The sequence below is a fragment of the Neoarius graeffei genome, chromosome 8 (genome assembly GCF_027579695.1).
Source record: "Neoarius graeffei isolate fNeoGra1 chromosome 8, fNeoGra1.pri, whole genome shotgun sequence".
Taxonomy (NCBI): Eukaryota; Metazoa; Chordata; class Actinopteri; order Siluriformes; family Ariidae; genus Neoarius; species Neoarius graeffei.
This window is the reverse complement of record NC_083576.1, coordinates 56433915-56452793: the sequence shown is the minus strand read 5'-3', so window position 1 is coordinate 56452793 and position 18879 is coordinate 56433915. Positions and strand designations below refer to the sequence as shown.

Below are 18879 nucleotides of genomic sequence, written 5' to 3'. Positions count from 1 at the left end.
CCGAGCCCCAGCCCGAATAGCTTGGGCAGGGTTGCATCAAGAAGGGCATCCAGTGTAAAACCTATGCCAAATCAAATATTACCCCTTTTCCACCAAATCAGTTCCAGGGCTGGTTCGGGGCCAGTGCTGGTTCACAACTCGTTCAACTTGCGAGCCAGCTGAGAACCAGTTTGCTTTTCCATAGCTCGCAGTGCTAAACGGAGCCACGTCATTACGTCACTGTATATGTCAGTTACGTCGCTGTATACGTCATTACGTCGCTGTATACATCAGTTACGGCGCTACGTTTACATAAACCTTGGTGTGAATATCAAAGCAAAAGCAACACAGAAGCAGCAGCAGCAACAACAACAACAATAATAATGGATGACTTCGCATTTGTACAGCTGCTGCTTCTCGCCGCTTAAAAATGGCGATCTTTCGCGGTCTTGTTATTGTTGTTGGTCTTAACAACTCCGCCCCCCCGCTGACGTAAGCGGTTCTTTCCTCTGGCCCAGCAGAGAGTTGGTGCTAGCCTGGAACTGGTTTTTCTGGCCCCAGAGCTAGTTCTTTGTCAGTGGAAACAGAAAACCCGGTTCCAAACTAAGCACTGGCCCCGAACCAGACCTGGAACTGCTTTGGTGGAAAAGGGGCATATGTGGATCTGGATGGTTCACTGTGATGACCCCTAATGGGAGCAGCTGAAAGAAGAAGACATACAAGTGTCTTGGAATGATCTTGAAATTTGTTTAGAAATGGCTCCAATGTGTAAAAATATGATCCTCTTTCTCAGATATATCCCAGAAAAAGGACAGTTCAAATAAATCATTGAAAAGTGCCATGACATTCATGTCCATGTATGTAAACTTCTGACCGCAACTGTATATTAGTTTTTGTTTTTAAATCAAGTGTTAAAAATCTTGATTAAAAATAGTTGGTAGTCATTTCTGACAAACCTGCAGAGATTTAAATTTTAGAGAGTTTCTAAATGTGATCTGGAATGTGAAAGTGTGTGGTATCTCCAAAATATATAAAGCAGGAAAAGAAACAATTATCACATTCACCCTGGCAGTGCAAAGCAGACAGATGCTCAGCTGATCCACACTTTCATCACGAAGAGAGAGCAAATGCTAATGAGCCTCTCATCTGCTTTGCCAAGATGTCAGAACCTCACATTCTGAGATACAAATAACCCATGTATGTGTGTGTTTATTCACATAAGCATGTTTAGTAACACCTTGTGTGCAGCAGCTTACAGCATGGATGTCTAGAAAGATGAACACTATTTCACCATATTGCATGTGTACTCATAATGACATCAGTAGAAAACACTGAGACACAGTATGTGTACAGTATGTCCTGAAACCAGTCTGTATGCGTTTTTCTCTCTATAAGAACATTCCACACTGAGTTTCCTTCAGTTTTTTTTTTTGTCAAACTGATGGGGTGATTATTTTAGTCCCATCTGTACCGACAGTTCTGACAGACATCATCAGAAAAAAATATTTTTTATTATTATTTTTAACCACAGCTACTCTTTTAGTATTTAGTAGTTTTCAGTAAGGATGTATCAATCCTGATGCTGATACTGATGTCGGGTATTGGTCCAAGACCCTAAAAATATTCTCCAACACCAACATCCATATTATGTCATGTCATATCATATCATGCGAGGTAAACCCAGTGTATGTTGTCTCAATAATAAACAGACAACAGAAAATGGCAGCAATCTGGACTTGATTAATAGTGGCAATCGATGCAAACCAAACTGCAAACTGTACTCTCTGAAACTATCAAGAAGAGGAACTATCGCACTTTCCTATAATACAAGTAACCTGATAAAATATCAACATAAAATTCAGCATGAGCAGTATGCTGGCTAGGTGAATAAAATGTCTACAGACAATGCTAGTTGACTGGAAATAAGTTAAAAAATTTATATCCAGTTTCTTGTTTTTGGATGATCAGACACTCAGTCCTGAAAAGAAAAGAAATACAATCCAACACACCAAAGACAAAAAATGTTCTTTCCTTCCAGCTTTACAGAAACATTTTGTCCTGATGTGAAACAAAACTCACTTGTCTCTACTGCAATCCAATCCAAGGCTAGCTAATGAACTTCATTTAAAATCAATGCGCCAACATTATAAAGAATGAGCCTAGTAGCCAAAGCAAATAAACACATGTGGGCTCTAGTGTGGCCATTATTTAAAACAACAACAAAAACATCTCATATACTTTGATTTTTTTTTTATACTCATTCTATATCCTCCTGAGAACCAACCCATAGACTTGTGTTCTCTGTAGTTGACATTTGTTTTATGTGCACACCCTCTTACTCTTTCAAGCTATTCACTTGAATCCTGGTGTCTTGTAAAGAGTACATCCTGGGCTTTCCAATGATATATCATGTGACTAGGAGGGTTGCTGGGAAATTCCTAGTAAGGAAATCACAACAAAAGAGAAATTGATAGACATTTTTTTTCTTGGTTCCCAGGAGGATATGCTTGTATGATTGTGCAACCTGTAGCTGTTTTATGTATGCCATCATGCTAATTCTACATTAACATAAGGAAAGAAAAATAAATTAAGGATATTACACGGTTGCACGAAGATATGAAGTTTATCTTATATTCATGAGTGAAGTGAACAAGTGAAAATATTTCAACACAAGAAGATATACTTGATATCTTCATGCCACTGTGTAAGGTTCTTTATATTATATGGACACATCCGCGCGCGCGCGCACACACACACACACACACACACACACACACACACACACACACAAATACCTGACAACAACAAACAAAAAATGCAAGTTAATAAAAAGAATTTTAATTTTGAACCAGTTCAATGTTTTGACAATGCATGTCTGGTCAGGAGGAAAACACCGGGAGTGAAATCATTGGAGGGAAATATTGGAAAATATGTCACTCAGATCTGCAATGTATTTTGTATGAAAAATAAGAGTTTTTCAACACAAGTAGTTTACCTCTTCAAGCCAACGTGTGATGTTCTTTTTATTATATAGACACATTCACAAACAAACAGTACCCAAATTTATCAAAACAATTAATCAATTTTTTCACGAGTGACATTTATGTCGTGGTTTTGGATCACCATGTCCCAGATGTAGCTTGTATGAAAAATACGAGTGGCATATTTCCCATGAAAACACTTGTGGCCATATACACAAATATATTAGTTTTTCATTGTCAAACTGTCTCATATCAAGTATTTAGGTTATGTTTTTTAATTACAGCTGCCAGATTACCAAGACCATATTGGGAGAAAATAAGACTTGGCAACATGAGCTCTGCTTCTTATTTTTGGTCAGTTGCGTTAATGCCGTCTTCAGACAGTCTGGCAGAAATGTTTCATTGATTAGTAAAGAGAAGTTCAGATTAGTGTAGCTGAGGAGGTGGTGAGGTTTTCTGGCTGGGATTTTGATACTCCATTGATTCCTTTACTCTTTTAATTATTAAACTATAAAGAGTTAACCTCTCTGAAAACAGCGCAAAAAAAAAGAAAGAAATGTAAATTCACCTAGAAATAACTGATAATTAAATGCTTGTGTTGCCAAATTAAATTAAAATGGAATTGCAGAAATGCAGCTGAGACACTTCTGGCATCAGTATCAATGAGTATCAAAAATCATGTGGCTTTAAAAAAATAAAAATAAATAAAAATCAATGATGGCTAGTTCCTCTGCACATAAGCTTTATGCCTAGAGAGTGCTTAGTTTGAGTTTCATTTACACATTTACAGATGCAGACCCTCTTCTGGCAACTAGGCCTGAGTCCTTCCTCCATGTGTGCAGCGAGCTTTAACTTTCATTACAGAGCCTCAAGACAAGAGAGGTAATTTTGCAGTTGACTGCTCTATAGAATATTGGCAGGCTGAGTCAGGGTAATGCAGACCATATGCAGAGGAAATGAGAGCTCACCTTTCATTGGGAAGGCAGGGCTGATGAGGACTAGTGGAGTGTTGACTTCCGGCTCTGAAGATCCTCCATGGCTGCCCATCTCAGACATGCCATGATCACCACACAGCACAAGCAAATTAGGCAGCATACCATCAGATTCCTGCTAGTGTGTGTGTGTGTGTGGGGGGGGGGGGGGGGGGGGGAGCAAGGACAGAGAAGGTGTTAACATACATGAGGATGCAAAAAATAAATCAGATGGTGAAGGTGGGGGAAAAGAGAGAGACTTGAATCATTCTTTTCTGATACAAGCCACACACTTGCGAAGAAAATATAGTTTAGCATATTTGTTCAAGTGCCTTCATTTTAAATGCTTCAACATTCAAAAATCAAACAAGGAAATGGTCCAAGCGATCTAAGAAATGTTTATGAAGAAATGTTTAGTGAAATGTTACAAATGAATATTTTAGAAACAATCTAGAGCTTGTCTAAAAAAGGCCAAAACCATTAGCACTCTAATTAAGTAATTGTAACACACTACACATCTGTTTTATTGTTTTACATAGCACTGTCTATGAGTCATTTATCTATAGGCTTAGCAAGTTTCCCCTCACTTGGCCCATTTTTTCATATAAATAAATAAATAAATAAATAAGTTAGTTAGTGAATACATATCCATTCTTTAGATGCTTCTTTTCTTATTACTTGAAGTATAAACATGGATCACATTAAAAAGGAAACAGATTGTCCATGTGCAGGAATACCATGAGTTAGATAAAACATTATACCTGAAATGCAAGCAAACAAAACAAAATCTTGCCAAAAAAGACTTTTATCTTTTAGGTAAAAAATATTTAATGCTGATAAAAATGATAGAAAATATCATTTCTGCATTGAAAAATTATATATATATATATATATATATATATATATATATATATATATATATATAAATATATATATATATATATATATATATATATATATATATATATATATTAATATATACACACACACACACACACACACACAGTGGTGCTTGAAAGTTTGTGAACGCTTTAGAATTTTCTACATTTCTGCATAAATATGACCTAAAACATCATCAGATTTTCACACAAGTCCTAAAATTAGATAAAGAGAACCAGTTAAACAAATGAGATAAAAATATTATACTTGGTCATTTATTTATTGAGAAAATAATCCAATATTACATAACTGTGAGTGGCAAAAGTATGTGAACCTTTGCTTTCAGTATCTGGTGTGACCCCCTTGTGTAGCAATAACTGCAACTAAACATTTCTGGTAACTGTTGATCAGTCCTGCACACTGACTTGGAGGAATTTTAGCCCATTCCTCCATACAGAACAGCTTCAACTCTGGGATGTTGGTGGGTTTCCTCACATGAGCTGCTCATTTCAGGTCCTTCCACAACATTTCGATTGGATTAAGGTCAGGATTTTGACTTGGCCATTCCAAAACATTAACTTTATTCTTCTTTAACCATTCTTTGGTAGAACAACTTGCGTGCTAAGGGTCATTGTCTTGATGCATGACCCACCTTCTCTTGAGATTCAGTTCATGGAGAGATGTCCTGACATTTTCCTTTAGAATTCACTGGTATAATTCAGAATTCACTGTTCCATAAATGATGGCAAGCCGTCCTGGCCCAGATGCAGCAAAACAGGCCCAAGCCATGATGCTACCACCACCATGTTTTCACAGATGGGATAAGATTCTTATGCTGGAATGCAGTGTTTTCCTTTCTCCAAACATAACGTTTCTCATTTAAACCAAAAAGTTCTATTTTGGTCTCATCCGTCCACAAAACATTTTTCCAATAGGCCTTCTGGCTTGTCCATGTGATCTGCAAACTGCAGACGAGCAGCAATGTTATTTTTGGAGAGCAGTGGCTTTCTCCTTGCAACCCTGCCATGCACACCATTGTTGTTCAGTGTTCTCCTGCTGGTGGACTCATGAATATTAACATTAGCCAATGTGAGAGAGGCCTTCAGTTGCTTAGAAGTTGCCCTGGGGTCCTTTGTGACCTCGCCTGTCATGCTCCACTCCAGACATCCACTCTGGAGATCACGACTCTCTCACGCCAGCGCCAATCCGAATCCAGAACGGGAATTCCTTCATGCCTGCATTCACTTCCTGGTTTTCTCTGCTGTTATATAAACAGCGTTCTCAGATAGGAACTTTGCCAGAACGTCTCGCTTTGCTTCTAGCCATTTCTGTGCCTCTGTTATGTTTCATGGTTGTTTGCTCAAGCTCATTTTTCTATTTCATGGTTTTTGCACTAAGGGTTTATTTCTAGTTCATGGGTTTTGCACTAAGGGTTTTTTCTTGTTTTTGGTTTCTTGTCCGAGCATTTTTGTCCTTGCCTGTTTCATGTTTTTGTCTAGTTTTCTGTCTCTTGTTATCTGGATTATTTTTGCCATTTGTTTTTGTCCCATTTGTTTACCCTTGTGCCACGCCCTTTTTCCTGGATTAAATCTCTCTATTTATTTGACTACTGTCTGTGTTCTGCTTGCGGATCCTTATCCCACCACACCTCCACGACTCCTAACAGTACGTTCTGGCCAACATGGATCCAGCGGAACTCACCCGTCTGAGAACAGCCATCCAGCAGCAAGGGACTCTCCTCGGGACCCATCAGCAAGACCTCCAACAGATTACACAGGACCTCACCACCCTGTCCAACTCACTCAACCTCCTCACCACACAAATGCAGCACTATCAAGCCGTGCCTACCTCTGCCCAGCAGTCTCCAACTTCAGCTCCTGCCACTGCCTTTTCCCACGAGCTGAGACTCCCAGCGCCTCAGCCCTATGATGGAGAGCCAGGTACTTGTAGATCGTTCTTGTCTCAGTGCTCATTGATCATGGAGCTGCAACCTCTGACCTTCCCCACAGAACGCTCCTGGGTGGCATATCATATCATGCTTCTCACTGGCAAGGCCAGGGAGTGGGGAACAGTGGTCTGGGATGCCGATGCTCCCTTCTGCTCCTGTTTCAAAGATTTCTCTGAAGAGATGAGGCGAACTTTTGCCTGCTCTCTGTCTGGCCGGGAGGCCGCTAGGGAACTTATGGAGCTGCGGCAGGGGTCCCGGTCTACCTCAGACTATGCCATCGAGTTCTGGACATTGGCAGCATCGTGCAGTTGAAACGAGAATGACCAGGTCGACGCGTTCCTGCATGGCTTGTCTGATGTCATTAAGGATGAGCTGGTATCACGGGAACTGCCGTCGGACCTCTCCAGTCTCATGGACCTCGCCAACTGCATCAACGCCCGGATCCAGCAACAGAGGAGAGAGAAGACCCGCCCCAGCTTCACCTCCTCTCCACCTCCCGCCTTGTCCGTCGAACCTATGCAGGTAGACCAGGTACGGGTGTCAGTGGAGGAACGACAACGCTGACGGAGCACAGGGTCCTGTTTCTACTGCAGTCAGCAAGGACACACCTGCTGAGCCTGCCCACTAAAAGGACAAGCCCCACCAGCGTATCGAGGGGCCCTGGTGGGCAACACTCAAAACCAGCCCCCTGCTGATCGACCGTTACTCCCTGTCATCATTATCCACGACAACCAGCATCACCATCTCCAGGCCCTCATTGACTCAGGGGCAGACAGGAACCTAATCTGCTCCGCCACTGCCAAGCGTCTGGGAATTTCGCTACTCGCCCTTGACGTCCCTCTCACAGTCCTGACACTCAGTGGCACAGGCTTGATGACCATCACCCACCTTACTGCCCCGTTCACCCTGAGGATTTCTGGTAACCACTCAGAAACCATCCAGCTCCGTGTTATGAACAACCCCGACATCCCAATCATCCTAGGATTACCCTGGTTAACACTGCACAACTCTCACCTAAACTCGGCCAATAACACCATCTTAGGCTGGAGCCATTCCTGCCTAGATTCCTGCCTAAACTCCACTCTGCCTCCCGCCAGACCACTGCAGCCTCCAGCCAGCAAGTTTCCCGACCTCTCTCATGTGCCTCCGGAATACCTGGACTTAAGACTTGTTTTCAGCAAGACCCAAGCAGTGTCCCTCCCTCCTCACAGACCCTATGACTGCAGAATCGACCTCCTGCCTGGGACAGCCCCACCCAAAGGGTGACTCTACTCTCTGTCTCCCGTCGAAAGGCAAGCTATGGAGAAGCACATCTCCGAGTCTCTGGCAGCTGGGATCATCCGCCCTTCTTCCTCCCCACCAGGGGCGGGATTCTTCTTAGTGGATAAGAAGGACAAGTCACTCCACCCATGCATTGATTATCAAGGTCTCAACGCCATCACAGTCAAGAACCGCTACCCACTACCGCTCATGACTACGGACTTTGAACTACTCCAGGGAGCCAAGATATTCACCAAGTTGGACTTACACAATGCCTACTATCTCATCAGGATCAGGGAGGGGGACAAGTGGAAGACGGCCTTCAACACCTCCACTGGCCACTATGAGTACCTTGTGGTCCCTTTTGGCCTGACCAATGCACCCGCAGTCTTCCAGGCACTCGTCAACGACGTCCTGAGGGACTTTCTCAACATCTTTGTTTTCGTGTACTTGGATGACATCCTGATCATCTCTTGCTCCCTGGAGGAACATTGGGGCCATGTCCGGCAGGTCCTCCAGTGCCTGCTAGAAAATAAACTATGTCAAGGCGGAGAAAAGCGAATTTCACCAAAGCTCTGTCTCGTTTCTGGGGTTCATCATCTCCCCGGCTAGGATCCAGATGGACCCCCTCAAGCTTAAGGCAGTCGCTGACTGGCCCACTCCATCCTTGCAATGAGAGCTCCAGCGTTTCTTGGGATTCGCCAATTTCTACAGGCGCTTTATCCGCAACTTCAGCACAGTGGCCGGGACCTCTCACAGCTTTAACCTCAACTAAGACCTTATTCAAGTGGGGGGAGGAAGCGGAGAGAGCCTTCTCCATGCTCAAGCACAAGTTCACCACAGCACCCATTCTCATCATACCCGATCCCACAAAACAGTTTATCGTGGAAGTCGACGCTTCCGAGTCTGGGGTCGGAGCCATCCTCTCCCAGAGGGCCAATGATAAGGTCCACCCCTGCTCCTCCTTCTCTCACCGGCTGTCCCCTGCTGAATGAAATTACATCATCAGCGACAGAGAGCTGTTAGCCATCAAGCTAGCCTTAGAGGAGTGGAGGCACTGGCTCGAGGGGTCGGATCTCCCGTTCCTCGTCTGGACCGACCACAAGAATCTGGAATACCTCAAATCCACAAAACACCTTAACTCACGGCAAGCCCGATGGTCTCTCTTCTCCCGTTTCCAATTCATGCTCTCCTACCGCCCAGGCTCCAAGAATGGCAAACCTGACGCCCTGTCCAGAATATTATCTGCCCACCAGGAGGATTCTAGTATGCCTGAAACCATCCTCCCTCCACGCTGTCTGGTGGGGGCCGCCCTACTTGAAGTAGAGGCATTGGTGCAGAAGGCCCTGGAGCAGGACCCCGGAGAAGGTAACTCAAAGCAGCATACCACCTAACCATCTGCTTGTTCCCTGTTCTGTGTGAACTTAGATGCTGCAGTGGGGTCATGGCTCCAAGTTGGCTTGTCATCCGGGAGCTGCTCGAAACCTGGCACTCATCCAACAGTGCTTCTGGTGGCCATCCATCAAGGAAGACGTCCAGAAGTTCGTGGCAGCCTGCAACACATGTGCCCGGAACAATTGACCCCCTGCCGGCCTGCTAAGACCCCTCCCGATTCCTCATCAACCCTGGTCTCACATCGCCCTGGACTTCGTCACAGGACTCCCCAACTCAGGTGGCAACACATGCATCCTCACAGTTATTGACCAGTTCTCCAAGACAGTCCATTTCATCCCTCTGCCCAAGGTTCCCACAGCTAAAGAAACCGATGAATTACTCATCCTTCACGTTTTCCGCCTACACGGACTCCCCACTGACATAGTTTCCGACCGGGGTCCTCAGTTCACTACGCAATTCTGGAAGGCCTTCTGCAAACTCATCGGGGCCTCCTGTAGCCTCGCCTCAGGGTTCCATCCTCAAACCAACAGCCAGGTGGAATGGGCAAATCAAGCTTTGAAGGTGACACTCAGGTGCATGACATCCAGGGATGCCGCTTCTTAGAGTTAGTACTTACCTTGGGTCGAGTATGCTCACAACAATCCCTTCATCTGCCACAGGCCTCTCGCCCTTCCAGTGCTCCCTAGGTTACCAACCACCACTCTTCCCCAACCAAGAGGAGGAGGTCGCTGTATCCTCAGCCCAGACCTTCATACGCCACCGCAGGAGGATGTGGGCATCAGCTCGGAGAAGACTCATTCGTTCCACCCTAGCATCCAAGAGGCAGGCTGACAAACACTGCTCTAAGGCACCCACTTACCAGGTGGGGCAGCAAATCATGCTCTCCATGTGCCATCTGCCACTCAGAACCGTCTCCCGCAAGCTGGCACCCATATACCTAGGACCCTTCCTCATCAGCAAGGTAATCAATCCATGTTCCGTCAGACTGGCATTACCACTCACCATGGGACGTATTCACCCCACTTTCCATGTGTCACAGCTTAAACCTCTGGTCTCTAGTTCTTTGTTCTATATCTATCTACACACACACACACACACACACACACACACACACACACACACACACAGTGCTCAGCGTAAATGAGTACACCCCCTTTGAAAAGTAACATTTTAAACAGTATCTCAATGAACACAAACAATTTCCAAAATGTTGAAAAGAAAGTTTAATATAACATCTGTTTAACTTATAACGGGAAAAAGTAAGGTTAATAATATAAATTTCTCTTGGCATCCATCAGTCTCAAGAGACTATGGAGTCGCACTTTGGGTGGATTGTTTGGAGCAGCTTCGAGTGTGACTGGACAGGCCAATCCTAGAATGGCAGTCTCTTCCATACTGCAGGCAGATGTAGTCAGTGGCTGGTAGATCACTCTGATATCGAGCCTTCTGTCTAAATCTCTTCGCCTCTGTGTGCTGGGTTGATCTCTCCTCAAACTTTGAAAGGCCTTGTTGCACTGCTTGCAGCCAAATGGAGCGCACAGATGCTAAGGCTTCCCCGTTTTGAATGTTGAATCCCAGGGTTATCATGTCCCTTTTACAGATGTCTTTGAATCGTAGTTGAGGTCTTCTGTAGCAACCCATATAGATAAGTCAGAAGTCCACTGACGTTGAAGGTATTTTTATTTGTACGTTCATTATACCTTCGCTTGTAAATGCCATGAAAACTTGTGGGCATATCAATATACAGGTGCTAGATTCATCTTTAAGTTAGGAAAACATCTCAAGTTGTGTTCAGTTCTTCTGTTTTGGCGCCAATTCTTATAGGAAGTGGTGCAAAGCATCATGGGAGGAAATTCAAAATGGCGGCGCCGAGTGAGCGATAATAGGGTTCAGTTCTTCTATTTTGGCGCCGGTTCTTACAGGAAGTGGTGCAAAGTATCATGGGAGAGAATTCAAAATAGCGGCGCCGAGTGAGTGATAATAGGGGAAACAAACGCTCAGCGACCACTACACTCCCACCAAATTACACATAAATACAACTATAAAATATAAGGTTTACCCGGTAATTTGTGTGTAATTTTAAAACACCTAAAATAATACATATACACCCTTCTGAAAATTCAAAGTATACCAAAGGGGATTAGGCATCTGACTAAGACTCAAGCAGAAGGACCAAGTGCTGGACCGGCCGTTCAAGAATTGAGGGTTTTTCTGTCCTTCGTCCTTTCTTGTCCAATTTTCTAGTTGCCATCTTTACCCGCACTCGACGTACGAGTCCATCGTTGTCTGGCATTACCTCAACCACTCTGCCAAGAGGCCACTCGTTTCTAGCAGTGTTTTCCTTCAATAGAACATCTCCCACAGCCATGTTCCTCCTTACTGCTGTCCACTTCTGTCGTTGTGAAATGTTGAATAAATATTCTCTTTTCCATCTGCTCCATTGCTCTGTCAAATACTGGACTCTCCTCCATCTTTTGTTCAGGTATTGATCTTCTTTGACAAAGTCTCCAGGTGGAGGCAGTGTGATGGATGACTTCATGGTTAACAAGTGGTTTGGCGTCAATGGTTCGATGGAACTATTAGAGTTCTGAAAAGATAATGGTCGGTTATTGACTATGGTCATGGCTTCATACAGCAATGTCCTCAGGGATGCGGGATCCAGTCTTCCTTGACTTAGGGTCATGGTGGTATTAAGTACGTTTTTAACAGTCCGGATCTGTCGTTCCCATAGTCCACCAGTGTGGCTCAAGCCTGGGGCGTTGAAGGTCAGATCACACTGTTTGTCTGCAAGGAAGGCTGTGATGCGCTGGGGATCCATTTCTCTCATGGCTGCCTTCAGCTCGTTGCTAGCTCCAATGAAGTTGGTACCTTGATCTGATCTGATGGTTCGAACGGGACCTCGTATGGCTATGAAACAGCATAGGCCATTGATGAAGCTGTCAGTTGTCATATCCTCCAACATTTCTATGTGGATGGCCCGTGAATAGAAACAAGTGAAAAGGAGTCCATAGCATTTGAAGTTACTACGTCCTCGCTTGACCAGATAGGGTCCAAAACAATCCATCCCACAAAATGAGAAAGGTAGGGAAGCCTCTAGTCTTTCCCTTGGGAGATCTGCCATTCTTTGCTGCTCCGGTGGTCTACGTTCCTTTCTGCATACAACGCACTTGGTAATGTGTTCAGTGATGACCTTGCTCCCACCAAGGACACAGTAGCCATTGGCTCTCAACTCGTTTAGGGTCATGCCCTTACCCTGGTGATTAACGTTTTCATGATAATGGGCAATAATCAGTCGCGTTATGTGGCTGTCCTTTGGGAGTAAGATGGGATTAATTTCGCCATATGACAAAGGGGCGTTCCTCAGTCTACCGCCAGCTCTCAGCATGCCATCTTCACTGCAGAAAGGTTCCAGCTGCGCCATCCTGTTGTTCTTTGGGAGGGACTTGCTTTTAAGTTGCTTGATCTCATCAGAGAAGTTTTGATGCTGGACTGATCTTATAAGGAACATTTTTGCATCCGTTCTTTCCTGCACTGTGGAGATATGATTGGATTTACTCCCATTGACACGTCGCATGAGTCTGGCAATAGCGCCTACAGCTCCTCTCCAAATGGAAAACCATTTCAGCTGAGATTCCCAATCCAGACAGTCATGGTTGGTGGACGTTCTGAACGCTTGGACACTACGTACTTCCAGATCACCCAGTGTCAACTGGTAGATGGTCTCATCTGTGACAGTGAAGTCCTTATTCCAAAGGAAATCTGGACCGGTGAACCACTTAGACTCAAGGAGTGCAGCTATAGATGTACCTCGCGATGCAAGATCCGCTGGATTGGCTCCTGATTGTATGTAATGCCATTGATTAGGGTCTGTTAACTGTCGAATTCTTTCAACTCAGTTAGCCACGAAGACATGGAAGCATTTCAATACGTCGTTTATGTAACCGAGTACCACCTTGGAGTCAGTCCAAAAGAATTCCTCATCGATGTTTATGTCTATTTCCTGCCTCACCATCTGGGCCACGTTTGCTAAAGTGACTGCAGCAGTCAATTCCAACCTAGGAATGGTCACAATCTTTGTTGGAGCAACTCTAGACTTTCCCATGACTAATGTACAATGCACCTGACCACTGTCGTTTACCGTCCAGAGGTATGTACAAGTGCCGTAACCCTTAGTGCTGGCATCTGAGAAGTGATGCAACTGAGTTTTGGTAGGCGCTCCAAATGAAGAAGGGGTCTAACACCGAGGGATGCTAATTTTAGACAAGTTTCCAAGGTCGTCCATCCATGTTTTCCACTCAGGCCTAAGTTCTTCCGGAAGCGGTTCGTCCCACTTGATTCCCTGCTGACATGTAGCCTGGAGAACACGTTTCCCGATTAGTGTGTATGGTGCGAGGAAGCAGAGAGGATCATATAGCGAGGCCACAGTAGACAAAATGGTCCGTCGTGTCTCGGGGTATCCATCTACCTTCACATTGAATGTTAAGATATCTTGTTGGATGGACCAGCACATTCCCAGTGCTCGTTCGAAGGGGGGCTTGTCCCGGTCAAGGTCCAGTTCGTTGATGTCAGCACCTCTTTTGTTGGGATCAATACTCTCCATGACTTTCTTACTGTTTGATAAGAACTTGTGGAGGTTCAAGTTTCCCTTAGAGCAGAGCTCTGTTGCTTCGTCGATGAGCTGCTTTGCAGCTTCTTCCATTGGGACACTCATGATTCCATCGTCCACGTAAAAGTTCCTTCTTATGAACCTTGCGGCTGATGGATAACTATCTTCATGTTCCGGGATGAGGTGTTTTAGCCCGTAGTTGGCACAGCCTGGGGAAGATGCAGCTCCAAACAAGTGTACTGTCATTCTACATTCAACCGGTTCAGAGTTCAAGTCAGCATCTTTCCACCAAAGAAATCTAAGGAAGTCCCGATCGCTTGGTTTCACATGGAATTGGTGAAACATCATCTCTATGTCACAAAACACAGCTACGGAATGCAGTCTGAATCGCAGCAGGACTCCAACCAAGCTATTCGTTAAGTCTGGGCCAGTGAGAAGATGGTCGTTTAGGGAGGTGCCCTCATGTTTGGCAGAACAGTCGAATACAACTCTGTTTGTTGGGTTTGGTAGGGTGATATACTACATGGTGGGGAACATACCACGTTTCACCAGGGACAAGTTTGTTATTGGCAATCTCAGCATGACCTTCAGAAAATATGGAGTTCATGAAATCCAGATAGTGTTGTTTGTATCGGTCATCGTTCTGGAGTTTATGTTTCAGACACCTTAGCCTGACCAAGGCTGTCTTCCTATTGTCTGGGAGGCAGGGTCTAGATTTGAAGGGAAGTGGCATTTCATAGTGGCCTTGATTGTTCTTCTCTATTCCTTTCTCCAAGGTTCCAAGGAAAATAATATCGTTCTGTGAGGCGTTCCCTTCTTTTACCTGACCATCCTTAAAATCCTGTTCTAGGGCAAGGATGGCATTGTTTGGTGTCATTGAGAGTAGCTCCTTTATTGTTACTCTATGACAGAATCTATTGGAGGATGCCTCTGGTTGATTACATGAGTGACTACCAACAACGCTCCATCCCAAATCCGTTCTGATAGCATATGGCTCGCTGTTCCCTCCTGTTATCATTTCCCTCGGTGCTAAGGCTTGTGTACAGTTGTATCCTATCAACAGTCCAACTTCACAATCAAGGAGTGGCGGAATGTCCTTAGAGAGGCACCGCAAGTGTTTCCAATTCTTGGTCGTTTCGCAGGTGGGAATATGTGACCTGTCCAAGGGGATGGAGTCTTTGGTGTAAGTCGGTGGTAAGGGAATCCATTCCTCCGAAGACAGCCCCTTCACCTGCAGACCTATAGCACGTTGACAAGCTGCCTCTGTGTCCTTGCCCAACATGGTTGTCATTCTAAGTCTGATTGGATGGGCTTCAGCCTTCAACTCGGTGCAGATATCTTCATCGATAAATGCACTGTCACTCTGGGTATCTAGTAAAGCATATACTAATCGTTTGTTTGCTGGGTTTTCCACTGTGGAGATCCGGACAGGGACAACATTTGAGGTCAGAGAGGCATTTCTAGAATACAAGTTAAGGGATGCGGCTGATGGTTCCTTCTGTCCTTCAGGTGTTAACTGCCCCTTTGCCTTCTGTACTGCATTGGCTTTGTCTGCAGGTGCAGGTTGATGTTTCTTAAAGTTGGAATCATGGAGGTATGTTGGATGCCGCCCCTTACAGTCCCCACAGGTGTGCTTGTTGCGACAGGACTTGGAGTTGTGTCCAGTCCGTAGGCAGCCAAAGCATCTCCCTTGGGCCTTGATCAACTCCCTCCGCTTGGGCAAGGACTTCTCTAGGAAATTGCAGCATGCTCCCAGTGAATGTCCGTCTTTCTTGCAGTGAGGGCAATTTTGCGTTCCGTTCGATGAAGAAGTGTTAGAACTACCAGTAGTTGGGTCATTGTTAGATACGTTCGTTGACAGGGTCTGCACACCCGATTTCTTCGTTTCATGCTGAGCCTTGTCTTCATGGGGTTTGAGTGCATATAGCGAGGAGACTGGATTGGTTGCAACCTTGGCCTCCCTAGAAATAAAGTTCGCAAATTCCTCAAACCCAGGGTAGTTCCCACTTTCTTCAAGCTTCGTTGTTGCATGTCGATTCCAATGCATAGTGAGGGCTTCTGGAAGCTTAGACAAAAGTTTTTGGTTTTGGTCATAGTCATTGAGGACTTTGAGGCCAGGCACATGTGGCATAGCGTCCTTGCACGTTCTCAGAAAATCACCGAACTCTCGAAGCTTCAGAGCATCCTTGCTGCCAATCTTTTGCCAGTTGTTCAGTTTTTCCCGGAAAGCACGAAGTTGTGTAAAGGGGTGGCCATACCTTGCATTCAGCCTTTCCCAGGGCTGCTCATAGGTGTTGTCATCTTGACGATAGAAAGTACCATCAAGTACCGACTTGGCACCACCACCAATGTACCGTTTAAGGTAAAACATCTTGTCAGCAGTTGTTAGGCACTGACCCTCCACCAGCATCTTAAAACACCTACTCCACTGAACAAAATCAAGTGGATCTCCTGTGAAGGTTCCTGGCTCTGGAGGTGGGAGTCGGTTGGTCGTCATGGCATCAGAAAATAATTTCACGAGCGTTTGGAGATCAGTTGAGGGGTGAGAAGAGACCTTTCCAAGATCACTGGCTATTGAGACCACATCACTCTGAGGAGGATGGTACTTTCTGGTGGGTAGGAAGAGAGGTGCCTTTGGATTGAGCTCGAACTCTTCTCTTGGCTTGTTACTGTTCTTGACCTCTTCACACGCATTAGCTAAAGCTCTAGTTTTCACTTCAGCGGCCTTTACCTCGGTCTCCACCCGCATGCGTTTTAGTTTCATTTCTTCCTCTTCCATTTGAAGCCTCAGTTGACGCACATTCGCTTGTTGTCTCTCCTCTGCTTCAAGTGCCTTAGCTTTCTCAATCTTCTCAGCAAGTTCTGCACTGGCCTTGGCCTTTTCGAATGAGATTGATGATCTACTTACAGCCTCTGATACTACACTTTGATGCATGTCAACCAATTCGTATACGCTCAATGAATCTCCGAAGATAGATGGGTGAGCATGCTTTATGTCACGCGTGCCGTTCCGTGCCTCAGTTGAGCTGAACTCCTCTGGATCCTCAAGCTGTCACTGCAAGATGTAGTTCAGCAGGTGGAATGTAACCGTTTGGCAGTTATCCACTCTCTCTACCGTTTTCTTGTCTGGAGTGCACAGCTTGTTCAGCTCACTGTAATCCTGAACCACGGCGTCACAGAAGGTCTTCAGATCTCTTTGTAACTCCCCAAGGATGGACAGGGATACTGCTGTTAGTAGCGCCTTCCTGGACTGAGAGGCGTTCCTGCGCCAGCGTTCATAATGTTTACTTCAACTCTGAGTGTCCCTCAATATGGGCGTCTAGTTGCTCCTTGGCCTTTTGTGTCAGTTTACGGTCTCTGTTGCTACGGCGCGGCTCTGTGTTTTGGCATTGTGAGGCTCCTTCAATCTGGGACTCCAGCTGCTCTTCTGTCAGGTCGTCCAAGCAGGCCTTGAGCCCTTCTACTTGAGTCTCATGAGACAATTCCATACTGCCTGCACCTTAACTGACTTAATAAAGGGGGTTTAAGGAGCAACAGTATAATGATACCAATCTTATTGGCCAAAACAAATATGCAGTAAGAAAGAAATGACAGTTTATGACACCACAATATAACCATTTGAGTTTGTGACATTAAAGCGTTAACAATACACACATTATGAACTTCATTTAAAATATTGCTTCATAACTTGAGTCAATAAACCTTAAAATTGCTGATTGCCACATTGTAAGATTTTACTTAAAACTCAAAGTTCATAATATTGATCACTTAGCAGACTTGTTCGTTGATCGTTGGATGTAATGATGGTAACTGGGTAGCGGCGTGGCGTTGGATGACGTAGTTCTTCATGACAGGCGACATTATGTTACCTTCCCAGTTTTCCAACTAAGCACATGGACATCTCCTGCCGTTTTCACTGTAGCAACCCGTATAGATAAGTCGGAAGTCCACTGACGTTGAAGGTATTTTTATTTGTACGTTTGTTACACCTTCACTTGTAAATGCCATGAAAACTTGTGAGCATATCAATATACAGGTGCTAGATTCATCTTTAAGTTAGGAAAACATCTCAAGTTGTGTTCAGTTCTTCTGTTTTGGCGCCGATTCTTATAGGAAATGGTGCAAAGCATCATGGGAGAAAATTCAAAATGGCGGTGCAGAGTGAGCAATAATAGGGTTCAGTTCTTCTATTTTGGCACCGGTTCTTACAGGAAGTGGTGCAAAGCATCATGGGAGAGAATTCAAAATAGCGGCGCCGAGTGAGCGATAATAGGGGAAACAAACGCTCAGCGACCGCTACATCTTCCAATTGGACGTGTCCCATCCAGTAGCTCCCCATAAAGTAGAGCTTTTGGAATATGGCCATCTTCCATCCTCACAACATGACTGAGCCAAAGCAGGCATCTCTGCTTTAACAGCGCGTACATGCTGGGGACCGCGGCTTGCTTCAAAATTGTGGTATTGGGGAGTTTGTCCTTCCAGGTGACATTGAGAATGCATTGGAGACAGCGCATATGGAAGACATTTAGCTTTCTTTCCTGAGGGGCACGAAGAGTCCAGGATTCACTACCGTACAGAAGAATACTCAGCACACAGGCTCAGTAAACTTGAATCTTTGTGTGCTCTGTCAGTTTTTTGTTGGTCCACACTCTTTTCCCCAGTCTGGACATAGTAGTGGATGCTTTGACGATGCGTTTGTTAAGCTCAGAGTCCAGAGAGAGCATGTCGGAGATAGTAGAACCAAGGCAAACGAAATCATGGACAACTTCCAGTTCATGATTGGAGATGATGATCCTGGGAGCTGAGTCAGCGCCCTGACGCATGACTTGCGTTTTCTTAAGGTTGATAGTGAGCCCAAAA

The 18879-nt window shown here is 44.9% G+C and overlaps 1 protein-coding gene across 10 annotated transcripts in view; it reads right to left on the bottom strand.

Annotated features, from left to right (window-relative positions):
- The window catches only part of pigg (phosphatidylinositol glycan anchor biosynthesis class G), a 427330-nt gene that overhangs the window by 248075 nt on the left and 160376 nt on the right, over positions 1-18879 (bottom strand). For 9 of the 10 annotated variants that reach the window (XR_009655235.1, XR_009655238.1, XR_009655237.1 and 6 more), the window contains exon 5: positions 3929-4070. Coding sequence is in view for 4 of the 10 variants with exons in the window: in XM_060927883.1 (XP_060783866.1) it covers positions 3929-4070 (142 nt within the window). In the remaining 6 variants the exon portion in view is untranslated. The remainder of the gene's footprint in view (positions 1-3928; positions 4071-18879) is intronic. The other variant, XM_060927884.1, reaches the window with a different exon arrangement.